General features: G+C 34.3%; 1 protein-coding gene across 2 annotated transcripts in view; it reads right to left on the reverse strand.

Annotated features, from left to right (window-relative positions):
• Window positions 1–15,516, reverse strand: part of DPP10 (dipeptidyl peptidase like 10) — a 722,439-nt gene that overhangs the window by 373,111 nt on the left and 333,812 nt on the right. For both annotated transcript variants that reach the window (XM_024569627.4, XM_053918597.1), the window contains exon 4: window positions 12,971–13,065. In XM_024569627.4, coding sequence (XP_024425395.1) covers window positions 12,971–13,065 — 95 coding nt within the window. The remainder of the gene's footprint in view (window positions 1–12,970; window positions 13,066–15,516) is intronic.

Consider the following 15,516-nt stretch of genomic DNA (forward strand, 5'->3'; position numbering starts at 1 on the left):
TTACAAATGGATCTGCCTTTTGACCCAGTGTTTCTATTTCTGGAAATATATCCAAAGGAACCCAAAACACTAACTCAGGAGAACATAATCACCCCTGTGCCCCTATGTTCATTGCAGCACTACTCACAATCACCAAGATATGGCAGGAGCCCAAGTGTCCATCAGTAGATGAGTGCATAAAACAACTACAGGACATTTACACAATGAAATACTATTCAGCTGTAAAAAAAAAAAAAAAAAAAAAAAATTACCCTTTGCAAAAAGTATGGATGGACCTGAGAACATTATGCTAAGTGAATAAGCCAGTCACAGAAATAAAAATGCCATGATTTCACTCATATGTGGAATATAATTAACAAACTGAACAAGGAAAATGCAATATATGTGGTATATCCATATGCTGGAATACTATTTAGCAATAAAAAATGAAGTTTTTAGATATCCTAAAAAATGTATAAAACTTGGATATGTTATACTGAGTGAATAAATACAGACATAAATATCACCTATCATACATTTCATTTATCTGAAATTTACATCATATTGAAATCCATAATGACACAAAATAGATTAGTAGTTGCCTGGCTATAGAGGGGAAAGCAGAAATGGAGACAGCCTACTCGTGTACAGGTTTCCTTTTGGACATCATCATTAAATGTTTTAAAATTAGATTGCAGTGATGGTTGTACAACTCTGAATATACTAAAAAACACTTGGAATGAGTGAAAATTATGGCATGTAAAATATATTTCAATAAAGCTGTTGAGCGAAAGAGAGAGAGAGAGAAGATAAAACAAATTTCGAGAGTAGTGTGATACACTGGGGTGCATAGGTTCTTTTGAATTGGTGTTTCAGGATTCTTAGGGTATAATTCCAAGAGTGGAATTGCAGGATTCAAAAGCAGTTCCATTTTCAGTGTTTTGAGGAAATTCCATAGTGTTTTCCACAGTGGCTGTACCAGTCAGCATTCCCACCAACAGTATACTAGGGTTCCTTTTCTCCACAACCTTGCCAGCACTTGTTGTTTGTTGATTTGGTTATGATGGTCATTCTGATCAGTGTGAAGTGGTATCTCATGGTGGTTTTAATTTTCATCTGATGCAAATTAAAACCTGCCTGATGACTAGTGATGCTGAGCATCCTTTAATATGCTTCTTGGCTCTTATATGTCCTCCTTGGAGAAGTGTCTGTTCAGGTCCTTTGCCCATTTTTTAATGGGATTGTTACAATTTACAATAACCAAGTGCTGGAAGCAACCTAAATGCCCATTAGTAAATGAGTGGATAAAAAAACTATGGTACATTTACACAATGGAATACTACTCAGCAGAAAGAAAGAAGGAGCTCCTACCCTTCACGACAGCATGGATGGAACTGGAGAGCATTATGCTAAGTGAAATAAGCCAGTGAAAGACAAATACCATATGATCTCACCTATAAGTGGAACCTAGTCAACAAAACAAACAAGCAAGCAAAATATAACCAGAGACATTGAAATAAAGAACTGACGCTAACCAGAGGGAAGGGGGAAGGGGGAAAGAAAAGGAAGGTTAGTCAAGGAACATGTATAAAGGACCTATGGACAAAGCCAAAGCAGGGAAGGAGTGAGGGTGGGGTAGGGGAAAGTGGTGGGAGGGAAATGGAGACAACTGTGCTCAAACAACAATTAAAAAAAAAAAAAAGAGTAGTGTGATACAGTCAGGAGTTAGGGTATATCCATACTCTAATTTCTTTCCCAAATGTTAAGCACAAACTTATTCAGCTCTGATTTTCCCATTAGCCATAAACTAGACAATTATCAATTACAAAAGTCATTTTCCTTATCAAACAAATGTGAATTAATTAACAGATAAGTAGAGTTTACTGACTTGTATAATGTGTAAGAAACACTTCTTTCAGTTTCTAGTAAGCAATGTGAGGATGAAGAGAAACTTCTCCTTGCACTTATATAATTTTTAAATATCCTACAAATGAACAATATTTCTAAAAATAGTAGTTCCTGAAAATCCTTCTTCCCATTGTCCCCTTCCCCCTCCCCTCTGGCTATTGTTAGTTGTTCTTAATTTCAATGTCTCTGGTTATATTTTGTTTGCTTTTTTCTTCTATTGATTATGTTCCAGTTAAAGGTGAGATCATATGGTATTTGTCCCTCACCGCCTGGCCTATTTCACTCAACATAATGCTCTCCAGTTCCATCCATTCAGGAACTACTATAAAGGACACATCTACAAAACCAAGGGGGAGGGTGGAAACAAGGGAGGGAGATGGGTTTGGCTGGGGTAGGGGGGAGTCCTGGGGGGAAAATGCAGACTACTGTAATTGAACAACAATAAAATAATTTAAAAATAGTTTATGTTATTCACAAGTTAAATGCTTAAAATATGTTGATAACCATTAAAAAATAACAGGGATTATGAAGAATCAAGTATTTTTTTTTGTTTTGATCTTTGCTAAAAATAAGTATTATTCACTTCAAACCAGAAGACCTCTTTACTTGCTTGCAATCTGATCGGCTCACACTTTTAGTAGCTAAGGAAAATAATTAATTTGGTATATAGATTACTTTTCCTTGCAGGTGATTCAAATTTTAGGAGAGTAAATTAAATCCCCTTTTTTCTCCTGTACTTTCTCATGGGCTCCTCTGAATCAAATATTTAAATAAATGATGCTCTGTGAAAAAAGAAAATAAATAGGATTAATCCATAGAATGTTTAGTAGGTGTCTAAATAGCACTATGCCATCATTGCACTAGTCACTGAAGACACAAAGTTGACGAAGGCTTGGTTAGCCTCTTTTAAGTAATTTATAAACTAGTAAGAATTTTAATTAAAGATGTAAAAATACATCATAATTACTTAATCAAAATATAGTAAAAATGTCTTTGAATAAGGTTACTTATTTCTGGATTTCTAAATCAATAAAGACATCATTAATTATATAAACTATTTTCTCTTTTAAAAATTTTATTTTTAACATTTCAATATAGGAACATTCTATCCATAATAATGCTTGATATCCCACTTATTTCCTAAATATTGTTTAACAGGTATTTTCATCCAACCACATCAACTTCATTCTCACTCAGCATTCCCCACCTCAGTGGTTAACTCCCTGATTCATTAAGTCACAGACCCAAAATTCTAGGAATTATTATCCTGGATACCTCCTCATTATAATCTTCCCCATCACCACCACCACCACCACCACCACCATACTTATTCTGTTATCTTGCTGTATTTCACTTCTTATTACCTTTCAAGTATTTTCACTTCTCTCAATCCCTATTGCCACTGCCTAAGTCCATCTACTTATGATCTCAAGCATAGTTCACTTCAATAGTGCCTTTGTCTTCTAAACCACACCTTTTAATTTATTCTCCAACGTCAACAGAGAGATCTTTGTTTCAAAAAGCAAATCTGATTATCTTTAAAAATCCATTAGCTATAGGGTAACAAACAAGCAAGCAAAATATAACCAGAGACATTTCAATTAAGAGCTAACAGTAATCACAGGGAAGGTGGGAGGGTATAACGGTGGGGGAGAGCGGGGAGGTTTTCAGGAACAACTATAAAGGACACATGGACAAAGCCAAAGGGGGTTAGGATCATGGGTGGGAAGTAGGAATGGTGGGTCAGGGGGGCTGCTGGTGCGGAAAATGGAGACAACTGTACTTGAACAACAATTAAAACAATTAAAAATCCATTACCTATGACCTGTATGATCTGGCATCCACCTATTTTCCATGCTCATCTGGCTTCTATTTCCTTGTGAGGCTCCAGCCACACTGGCATTCTCTCAGGTTTTTTTTTTTAATTTATTTTTATTTTTATTTTTATTCAGTTACAATTGTCTGCATTTTCTTTTAATGTTCTTTGTCTCACACTATTTCCACTACCGCAAAGCTCTATTTTCACCTAGTTTAACTTCTCTTCACTCATCTTCACTTCATTAGGAAGCTTCTTAGGACTTCTTCAAAGTATATCACACCAATATATTAGAAATTCTAAAATGAATGCACTATTTTCCCTTCAGTCTTTTATTCCTATACTTCCTTTTTATTCCATAGCATAGCTTGTAAATGTTCATATATCTGATTGTCTAATTAGTGCACTCCTTGCTCACTATACCATGAGATCATTGGGGACAGGACTGTTCTATTTTCTCACAATCATATCTTCAGCAGTTGCTACAATATATAAGATAAAATAAAGACATAATGAAAGTATTGAATGATTCAATCAAATGATCATAACCAAAACAGTACATTTTTAACCCTCAGGGATGATGGATTATATTGCTACATCTTATGTTAATTTCTTCATTTCATTGCAAGTGTTTTTCAACCAGGCCAGGAAAACTTCCTTTATTGTACTGTTATATACAGAAAACACATAAATGTGTGTGTGTGTGTGTGTGTGTGTGTGTGTGTGTGTGGAGAGAGAGAGAGAGAAAGAGAGAGAGCAACTAAATACTACATATGTTCTATTGTCAAGATTAATTGGAAAGTATTAAAACAGAATTGCTGAATTAATGTCATTTAAAAATCTGACAGTGTTGATTGTTGTATTTCTGGCCAAACTGAAGCAATTAGTCAACCAGGACCTGTTCACTTTATCCCCAAACAAACCCTTGTATACCTACTTCCCATATTCTTCATTAGTACCATTCTAGTGGAAACTCTGAATCTTCTCTTACCTGTAACAATGCTGTGGACTTCAAAGGGTCTCCCAGTTTCTACTTTAATTTCCCTAGAATGTACTGCTCATTCTGTACACAGAGTGTTCTTCTAAAACATGACTCAGACATTGTGACTTTCTTCAAATTGTGCTTATTGCTCAGAAAATAAAGCCTACACCTATAAAACTCAACATAATATTCCTCCTAGTTATCCCACTGGGTTCATTTTGTACCATTCTCCACATCCTCTTCTACATGTGTATTTTCTGTTCTTGGAATAGATTGATGCAGTTCCCACACAAAGTTCTTCATAATTATTGTTCTTTCAGCCAATAAACCTCTTCAACCTGACCTTAAAAGTTCGCCTCTACAGTGATCCTTTCCTAAACACACAACCCTTCTCTAGCCACCACCTTGTGCTATTTTTTTCAGCAAGGACTCAATGCTAGATATAACTTCTTGTAATTTTACTTGATATTTGTTTATTGTTGGCTTACCAGCCTGCCTTGTTCACCACATATCCCCAGAACCTGGAATATTATCTGACACATAGGAGGGTCTCAATAAGCAGCTGGCAAACATATTAACAAACTAAGACATGTGGGTCATTTCAACAATAATTCAGAAAAATTATAAAGGTGGTGAGGAGAAAAAAGTTCTACAAGATTTTAAAGAAGGAAGAATATATAATGAAAATAAGACTATGTCAGACAAATCTACCATGGGAAAGAAGGAAAAGCAGAGTGGTCTATGACTTGGTGATATGAGTGTGTGTGTGTGTGTGTGTGTGTAATGCAGCCAGGTTGGTTCTCCTTGTTCACATAGGCAGTATTCTCACAAGAACTGAAAATATTTGTATGGAAAGAAAAAGTATATATATATATATATATATATATATATATATATATATATATACACACAAACACACAGGCTCATATACTAATTATATATGTTTAATTCAATCAAATTTTATGAAATGCTTAAGTAAGAAATACACAAATATACAAACTTTTTATACATATAACACTACATAATTTGTTTTTCTTTACAAGGGATTTTGAATGGAATACTAATCTTGGTATATAAGAAGCAATACTAGACTAATAGTACAGAAATTTGTACTCTATTCCCAGGACTACCCTAGATATTTTAAGTCACTTTATTCCCCTGGGTCTCAGTTTCATTTTATTTGAGTTGAAATGGGAGACCGAGAGAATGTTTTCTAGCTCTATAATGTGCTGCCATTATCATTTAAGATTTGCTGAAAATTAAACTTCCTTAAAAGCTCATTCATGTTCCACGAGCAAACTAAAACACTAATCTGTTTCTGTTGTAGTATGAAAAGTCTGCACTCTACAGAACTGATAGGTTACAAAAGTTCTGCTGATGCATGCTTGTCCCTCAATAAAGCTGTGCAGACCAAAGTACTCTCAACTTCAAAAATGGGGGGCAGTAACATATCTCTAGGTTATCAAATTCAAAACCTTCAAAGTTCTCTTGAACATGTATTGTTTCTTGCTAAATTCCACCAAAATTAATAGAATAATTAGTGTTTTTTTTTAATTTATAACTGAGTTTCCATTACTGGGAGATAGCCCACTATAAAATTTTTCATAAAAATTGAAAGGCAAAAATATTCATCACATGCTCAAAGGCATATAACTTGTCTAGAATTAGTCAAAATGAACTGACTGGGCCTGGACAGAATCCAGAGCATTTATGTCTCAGGAAGCTGAATTCCAATACAAATGTAATTAAATGCAGTAAAAACCTGGCTGTCTGTTAGCTTCCATCATCCTATCTGACACATACTAAAGCAATTTACACCTCTAAGGAGACTAATGAGAACCTTTAAAGAAGGAAATACTGGAATTGTAATAATTTTATTGTCCATTTCTAAGAGGATAAATCAGATGCAGTTGAAATAAGCTCTGTTGAAACAGTGAAGCAAATGATGTCTAATAAAAAGTTATATTTATCAGTGTTTTATCCCTATTCAAAGGAGACCTTTAGATATACTACTAAGGTGATTTTTGTTTCTCTCAAAAATGACTTATTCAAGAATCTGAATAATCATTTATATAACTGATAATATGGTTTTATTAGCAACAATTTACACTGTTGCAGAAAAATGTTATCCATCTTGGATACTTTGTCCCAGTGAATGAATTTGTTAGTAGCATCTCTTTCCTAGAACATTCACAGTGGTACTTTAGGGTGAAATGTAATATAGAGTGGTCTCCTGAAAAACCTTCTTCATTTAAGGGGAAATGCATAAGGGGAAATGAATAAATGTAAGGAATTATAGGGTAATCATATCATAGTTTCAAACATATGGGGACAAGAGTATCTCTTCTCACACTTTGAATTTTTACCCTATAAGTTGACTTCCAGGATGAGGATCATAACTTCCCTAATTTTCCTGTTTTGGAAAATTGACCATCACTTCAAAAACTATGCTAGAATTCATATTTACATCTAACTTACAGAAAAATTTAAGCAAGCTAAATATCCATGATATATTCAAGAGTCTCCTTCCTAAACAATTTAATATAAAAGAAATATTCCAACCTTTGCTGAAATACATGAAACTTCATTTCTATTTACCTAATGTTCATAGTTATATGAATAAAGTTATGTCCTTTGATGACTAAGAGTTGGAAATTATATAATGTAAATAATATAATACTAATTTTCAAAATGAATAATGTGACTAAAATTATCTTTATATTTTAAGATTAATAACAACAATGAAAGAAATATAAATGTATCTAACAATAGGGAGTGATACTTGCTATTGGGAAGGGCAGAGATATACCCAATCTAAAAAAAATTAAATTTAATTATTTATGAACAAAGAGCAGCAATGGAAATAATTGTGCTTGCTGGAGTCCTTAATGGTCATAAGATTTTTATCCTCTAACTTAACAGATGAACACTTGCTTCCTGGTCAAAGAAGTTGACAGTAGTCAAAAAAATGATATTAATTTATCTGAACACAAAAAAGTCTCAATTAGAAGTACCCCACTAAAATTATAAGAAAGCTGGGGTCATTCTTTTGGCCTGTATCCTGCACTATGCAATGGAAAGAAATTCAAGACCAAATGATTATACTCATGCATGCTGGTCTTCTTTGCAGAATGAAATGAAGAAAAGAAAGAAAAGAGAGGAAAGAGAAGGGAAGGGAAGGGGAGGGGAGGAGAGGGGAGGGGAGGGGAGGAGGGGGGAGGGAGGAAATACAAAAAAACTGTCTTAAGATAATAAAGCTATAAACCACACTTTAAGATTTTCCCTGTTAATTCCTCATTAGAGAGCCATTGCTTTGATTCCACCTTGAAAAAGTACCTTCTAACCATCACATGGTTTCCTTTGTATTTCAGTCTAAAACAGGATTTCTCAAACTTGGCACCACTGACATTTTCAGTTGGATAATTCTTTGTCATGAGGAGCTGTCTTGAGCATTGTAGAATACTTCATGGAATCCCTGATGTCTACTCATTAGATTCCCTCAACCCTTTCCCTCCAGCCATAACAACCAAGAATGTCTCCCAAGCTGCCAAATGTCTCCTAGGGGCAAAGGTATCCAGACTGGGAACACGGATCTAGAGAAAGAAAAAAAAAAACCTATACTGTCATGCACATAGCAACACGCATATGTGTACAGTTCCAGCGACTTCAATGGTTAATCAATACTCAATACACTATTAATGTCAATCACTACTGGGTTACTAAAATATACTGCTAAGTCCACATCTTTTGAAAAATAGCAAATTTCCCATGACTATAGCCAGCATGTGAGAGCACTGACTCATCAGAAATATGTGATATTTCTTTATTTCAAATTTTAAAAGGTGAAATTTTAGATGCCTTTATCCAGCAATTCTTTACTTGTGCTGCTATAGTATTGCATAAAAACCTATTTCCTTAAACATGAATCAGAAAATAAATTCCTTAATTTTGGAGTTGTACAGAGAGTTGGATGTACCTCCCAGCCTGCATATATCCAGTGGCAGGACAAATAAAAACAACAAAAACAAAAAAAATACTATGATGTCATGCAAGCCACCTAATGCTATCTCTGTGCATGGTAAGTCAATAAATATCTCCTGGTTATAGTTAAACCTACTGTCATGTACTGATATAAATAGAGAGGACCAAAAAAATATGTAGCTAACATTTTCCTTGGAATCCTTTTGCTGCCATGCATAAATTTCCTCCCTCTGTTTTAGGATATTTATATATAGCATATTTTAAAAGCTTACAGATTTTCAGAATCAATGAGATGTATGATTCTTATCTATTGTTACAAGGTCTGTCCAGAAAAAGTCCAGCCATTATTAACATAAAGGGAATGGAAAGGAACCTAGAATGGAATGGAATGGAAGTGATGTAACCTGGAAGCCAAGGAGAGGGGGCTGGAATGTGCATGCGTAATCAATGAGAACTTCACTACGAGTCAGTGAGGGTGGTAGACGCCATTGAGTGAGCATGTGTATTATGTGCCTATTGATTCTAAATGACTCAGTGAGTAGAGCAGTCAACCTGCCTCAAATTTTGTGTTAAGCTTGAATATTCCTCCTCAGAAACTATTCTCATGATTCAGAAGGCCACATCTATGGGCAACTGGTGATTGGCAGCTTCATCAGAACAATGCGCCTTCTCATACATCATGTCTCATGCAGAGTTTTTTGGCAAAACAGCAAATCACCCAGGTGACTCAGCCCCTCTACAGCCCAGATTTGGTGCCCTGTGACTTCTGGCTTTTCCCAAAACTACAATAACCTTTGAAAGGGAAGAGATTTCAGACCATTGATGAGATTCATGAAAATATGATAGGGCAGCTGATGGCGACTGGGAGAACTGTGTGAGGTCCTAAAGTACCTACTTTGAAGGAGACTGAAACATCATTGTCATATGTATAATGTTCCTGGTATCTTGTATCTCCTTCAATAAAGGTCTCTATTTTTCATATTATGTGGCTGGATAGCTTCTGGACAGACCTTGTATGTCTTTCCATATTAGTACACAAACTTTTTTTTTTTTTGTAACATTGATGATTCTTAAATACATGGTTTAGACCCATGTTTCCAATTCCATTTATTTTGAAAAAGTGATTTGATACAATTATTTATGGCTGCTGGTGTGTCCTGCCAAGACAACTGGTGAGATTCAATTTATTGACAGCAGAAAGGGAACAACAGCTAATACTTGTGAAACATTTCCTCATTATGTCATTGTGAGTGAGATTTTGTTTGAAATAGCTCTTCCTGTAAGAAACATCATTTTCAAACTTTTAGGAAAGACTAGAGCAGTTTTGGAGCTAAGTCACTTCTTTTATATAATCCCCCTTCAAAAAGTTATATAGCCTTTAATTTCATCCTTCATTAGAAATCCACCTATGGTTAATCCCAAAGAATGTCTTATGAAAATTATTTTGGGAAAATAATTTACTTGTATTTTATTTTTGACAAGCATGGCTATTATTGTTTCAGAGTCTGCTAACCACAATTACATAGCTAAAAGTACCCACTATATTTAAAATGTGTTTCAGCACGGAAATGACAATGTGGTGCTATCTTAATTTTTGAAATGAATTGACAGCAAAATATGTCTTGTGAATAATAGACAATCTGTTTTTATCAGTAATGTGATTTTTTCTGGTAACTTGGCACACTTTTATTATAAAGCTTTTTAGAATAATTGGATTCAATTAACTATGATTATAATTAGAATATTGATAATTGTTCAATGAGAAACTGCAGTATGAATAAAATTCTTAAGCTGTGACATGAGATTTTTTCTAAAAGAAAGGCCTCAGATAGAACATAAATCCAGACTTTAGCCTAACATAAGCTTTAAAAACACAACTACTCTATTTAAAAATGCTATCTTGGAATTGGGAGGAAATGATTAAATGAGTTCCTCAGAAATCATCAGGAACCATGGTAATTTTTATTTTGGTTTACAGTTTTGGGTTAACTGGTTGCAAATACATGTCACACTTATCCACTTACCCTCCCATTGAAGTCTGACACTCCTAGAATTTATTATTTTTAATTTTTTTGTTACTCATAATCAACAGAAGAAAAAAGGAAACACTCCTAGAACTTAGAAATTGCTTAATTATCTGTGTTGTGAGATGTTTTTAGGGAGCCTATGAATCTTAGAATATCAGTGAATTAGAATATTGGCTAAATAAGACTTTTTGGTAAATAAGAGTCATAACTTACATAGAAGAGAAGAGAAAAATCTTAAAAGGATTTAAGAAGATTAAACACACAGGCACAAAAATAAAATGGCGTTAACCAGCATATGAAGAAAACTACAATGAGATGATATGACGGTGGTGTGAAGGACCAATAATAAAACTGTGATAATAAAATAATGAGCAAAAGTGTTGTTTTTGTTTCTTTTGATGTATCATAGAGGCTAAGAAATCAAGGGGTAGGTAATAAAAAAATACATAAATTATGACCGGAGGGAAGACCTCATTAACCTGTGTAAGGGGAATGAATCATCACTAAAGAACAGTCACATAACCAAATATCCAGTGAGGTACTGAGTGTTTATACCTAACTTAAATGCTTGGCCCCTGGCAGCATATACTACCCCCCAAAGGTGATACTTTATAGTAAAGGGCACAAATGCATTTAATTTTTTTCTCTTAACAAATTTTATTGAAAATCAATTCACAGTGACTTTAGCCAGCAAACAATTACTATACCCTCTCATCATTACCACCTCTTGTGTTATGCCTCCTGTCCATTGAGTTCAGCAACTCTCAGTGATTCTTTAGACTCTTCTTTAGTATCACTGAGGACCATCTAAGACATAATAGATACTGCTCTATACTGCTTATTAAACTTTTTCATGAGGGTTAGTATTATTTCACATAAGGAAAATCATAATCTTAAAAAGTGAGCAAACACCTTATATGCACTCAGCATTCCACAAGTGCTATAAAGAATTGCATCCAGAATAGGTGTTCCTTTAATATCTATGAATTACTTTATTAGTTTAAAAACAAGAATGTCATTACCCTCTGTTAGTAATAACCTAATTGCTAAAGTATATAGGCTGGTTGGTTCTCGTTACCCTAATAGATATGAACCCATATAATTACTTCATGATTTGCAAAGACCATTTTCTCTTAACACATAAAAACAATAAACAGCAAAATGCTTCAGTCCAGGGGTGTCCAACCCATGGCCTGTGGGCCACTTGCATCCCTGGATTGCTATTAACACTGTCCCAACACAAAATCATAAATGTATTTAAAACATTATGAGATTGTTTTTGTTAGGGTTTGTATATTTAATGTGTGGCCTAAGACAACCCTTCTTCCAGTGTGGCCAGAGACGCCAAAAGGTTGGACACCCATCTTAAGTCCATCTCTTCCACCTGGCCATCCTAAATACACATGAAGACTAAGTGTTGATTTCCAAATGTACAAGAAGAAATAAGTTTTAAAAAATGATTTGCACATTGCTGTTATTTGTGGTAGTCTCCTGAGGCCTTGTACAATGTCTTGTGTATATCATGAACTTATCTAATAGGCAATATATTGAACATTTAGTTATATAGAAAAGTGAGCAAATATCTGTTCAGTGGTATTTTATGGCTAGATTTTGAAGATGCGCAACAGATAATTCATTATCATTTACTCTTAGGTAATCATAGCTAAATCTAATTTTAAGATGATTAAATTTAACAGAAATGGCAACATTTATATTTCTTTCTAAGAATAAAATACATACATTCATTTTGAACAATTACACTAAATAATGATTCTGGAGTAAGAAATAATATTGATAGAATACTAAATTTTAAAAGTAAACCATTCAACTCCTACAGAAGGCCAATTTTAGAAAGGCTGCCTTTTGCTTGACCCAGAAAACCACAACAGAGTAGAAAGAATTCCAACAGAAGGAAAAGTAGAGGGAGAGAAAAAGCTAATAATAACTTTTTGGACTAGACATTTTTAAAAAAAAATCTTGGAATTTGTATGACTAATTTTACATGAAAATATTGGAAGAAATATTCACTGTAAGAAAGTATTATTCCTGGAAATATTGACTTATTTACTAAAAAGGATAAACAGGAAGAAAATGATGCAGATGGTCCCGTGGGTATTTTCCATCAATAGATATACTGATTCTAATGATATCCCAGCCCTAACTCTTCACCTAAAATTCTTTGCAAATGATACAGCTGAAGAAAAGAAAGATATGTACACCTAGAGAATATTCTAAACAATACTGAAATGCATAAATAATTAATTGTTCATTACTTACAAAAGTTGTGTTTTCCAGTAATAATGTGGTAGCATTTGTTTCTATATTCAGTTTAATGACATGTCCATTCTCGCTTTTATACACCACATCTGTATCTGCAACAACAAAGATATTAACAATAGACAAACACATTGACTAGCTAATATAATAGCTGCAGACGAAAAAGGTGCATAATAAACAGACACATTAGAATGATTATTGTTAGCCTTTAATAACCTGAGCAGATTTCTAAACTTGGTCCACATTAATCATCTTCAATGATATGGAAGCCCACCTAACCTGTGGTCTATTGTGCAATGAAAATAAGGTTAGTGAGAGAGCCACTCATATTCCTGGTTTAACAAATAAAAATTAATTAAAATATGGGCAGTTGACTGCCCGTTCTGAGATGACAAAGATGGAACAATGAGAAATGCTTCCAGTTTTTTATGTAAGCTGCTACTGATTAATGATCACGTTAAATTTTCAGAAAGTGCTGCCAGTTAACCATAAGTACACAGTTCTAAGTCTACTCATGTTGAATCACCATCATGCAGGCTTTTTCAAGCATCCAGTCTTACTACTGTCAATTCCTACTCAACCTCTTTCTCCTTTGGGTTGAAATTTTGTCTCTGGTACTTTACTTGGTTTGTGCAATCATAGATCAAAATTTTCTAATGATAAGGCTCTTTCTGTGCATAACATTCTAAAATGAAGACATTTCAAGCTATACTAATTACCTCCACATTTTTATGATGATGGGATTTTCAATAGATGTATTATATTCATGTACTACATGCTGACCAGTGATGCCTTCTTTTAAAAATCTTTAAAAAGTTTTTTTATACTCATATGGTTTATCAGTATATCAGTATAATGAAACTGCCCTTATTTTAAAAGCTAATTAAAGATACCACCACTGATTTATAGATGGCCAATAGACATATGAAAAAATGCTCAACATCACTAATCCTCAGAGAAATACAAATTAAAAATCACAGTAAGATACCTGTCAGAAAGGCTATCATCAATAAATCAACAAACAACAAGTGCTGGTGAGGATGTGGAGAAAGGGGAACCTTTTTGCTCTGTTGGTGGGAATGCAGACGGGTGCAGCCAACGTGGAAAACAATATGGAGATACCTCAAAAAGTTAAAAATGGATCTGGATTTTGACCCACTGACCTCACTTTTGGGAATATATCTGAAGGAACCCAAAAACTAATTAGAAAGAACATAAGCACCCCTTTGTTCATTGCAGTGTTATTTGCAACAGCCAAGATATGGAAACATCCCAAGAGTCCATCAGTAGATGAGTGGATAAAACAACTATGGGACATTTACACACTGGAATAGAACTCGGCAGTAAAAAAGAAGAAAAGTTCACCCTTCGTGACAGCATGGATAGACCTGGAGAACATTATGCTTAGTGGAATAAATAATCAAAGACAAATACCATATGATTTCACTCATATGTGGAATCTAATGAGCAAACTGAACTAACTAGGAAAATGGGGACAGACTCATAGATGGAGTCACTAGATGACAGCTAGTGAGGGAGGGAGGTGATGGTGTGGAGGGATTGAGCAAAATGGTAGAAGGATTCATGGACATGGACAACAGTGTGGTGATTGTTGGGGAAGGGGGTATAAGGGGACTAAATGATAATAGAAAAAAATACAATAAAGATAAAATAAAAATAATACTGATAATATTTGATAAACACCAGGAATACAAAAACACACAAAATTTCTGAAACTGTTAGCATACCATTGTATCTACTTTGTCAACTTTAGAAGAATGATGTTTTCATTTAAAATAATTAAGTTGTTTCTGGACAGCTATAGATTTTATATATATTTTGAGTTAAATTCAATCACATTCATCAGCAAATTAAATCTTAGGAATACCTCAGTCTAAAAATATCAAACTAAGGGAAAACTGCCAGAAAGCAATCTTGAGTTGTTTTCTTTCTAATAGCTACAGTATCTTTCCAGGCTCACCCACAAACTTTGTCTCTGGTATTAAACATCCCAATGCCCCTGCCCTTCTTGGAAGAAAGGCAGTATATCGAAGAGGATTTAGTCCACTATTGGTAATGAACCAGATTACACAAATTACAGCCACTCAGATCCCAAATGTCTTCATCTGTGTAATGATGCAAGTGCACTGCAATGGAGGGTTACAAACACTCTACAGAAATGTCTGACACTTTGGTAAAGCAAGATTTTCTGACCTGTTTTCCAGTTATTTCAATATTATAAATAGCAATACCTACAAATTATGTGGTGAGAAGCAATCAATACTATAAAAAAATGAAGCTTGTTTTTCTTTCAGTTTCTGTTTCATTCAGAAGACTGAGCGTTCAGTATGACTCTCCTATTATTAGAGTCAAGGATGGCACAGAAAGCCAACAGTTCTTGACCTTAATCACATAGGGGCAGTGACATGTTAGACCCCTGGCCTGGAGTATACAGAAAAACAAATGGTGTTTTAAGAAAGGAGTAAAAGAAATAATGTTTCCAAGTTACTCTCAGAGACAGCCTATATAGACTGCAAGATAGTCCT

The sequence above is a fragment of the Desmodus rotundus genome, chromosome 2, assembly GCF_022682495.2.
Source record: "Desmodus rotundus isolate HL8 chromosome 2, HLdesRot8A.1, whole genome shotgun sequence".
In the NCBI taxonomy this organism is placed as follows: Eukaryota; Metazoa; Chordata; class Mammalia; order Chiroptera; family Phyllostomidae; genus Desmodus; species Desmodus rotundus.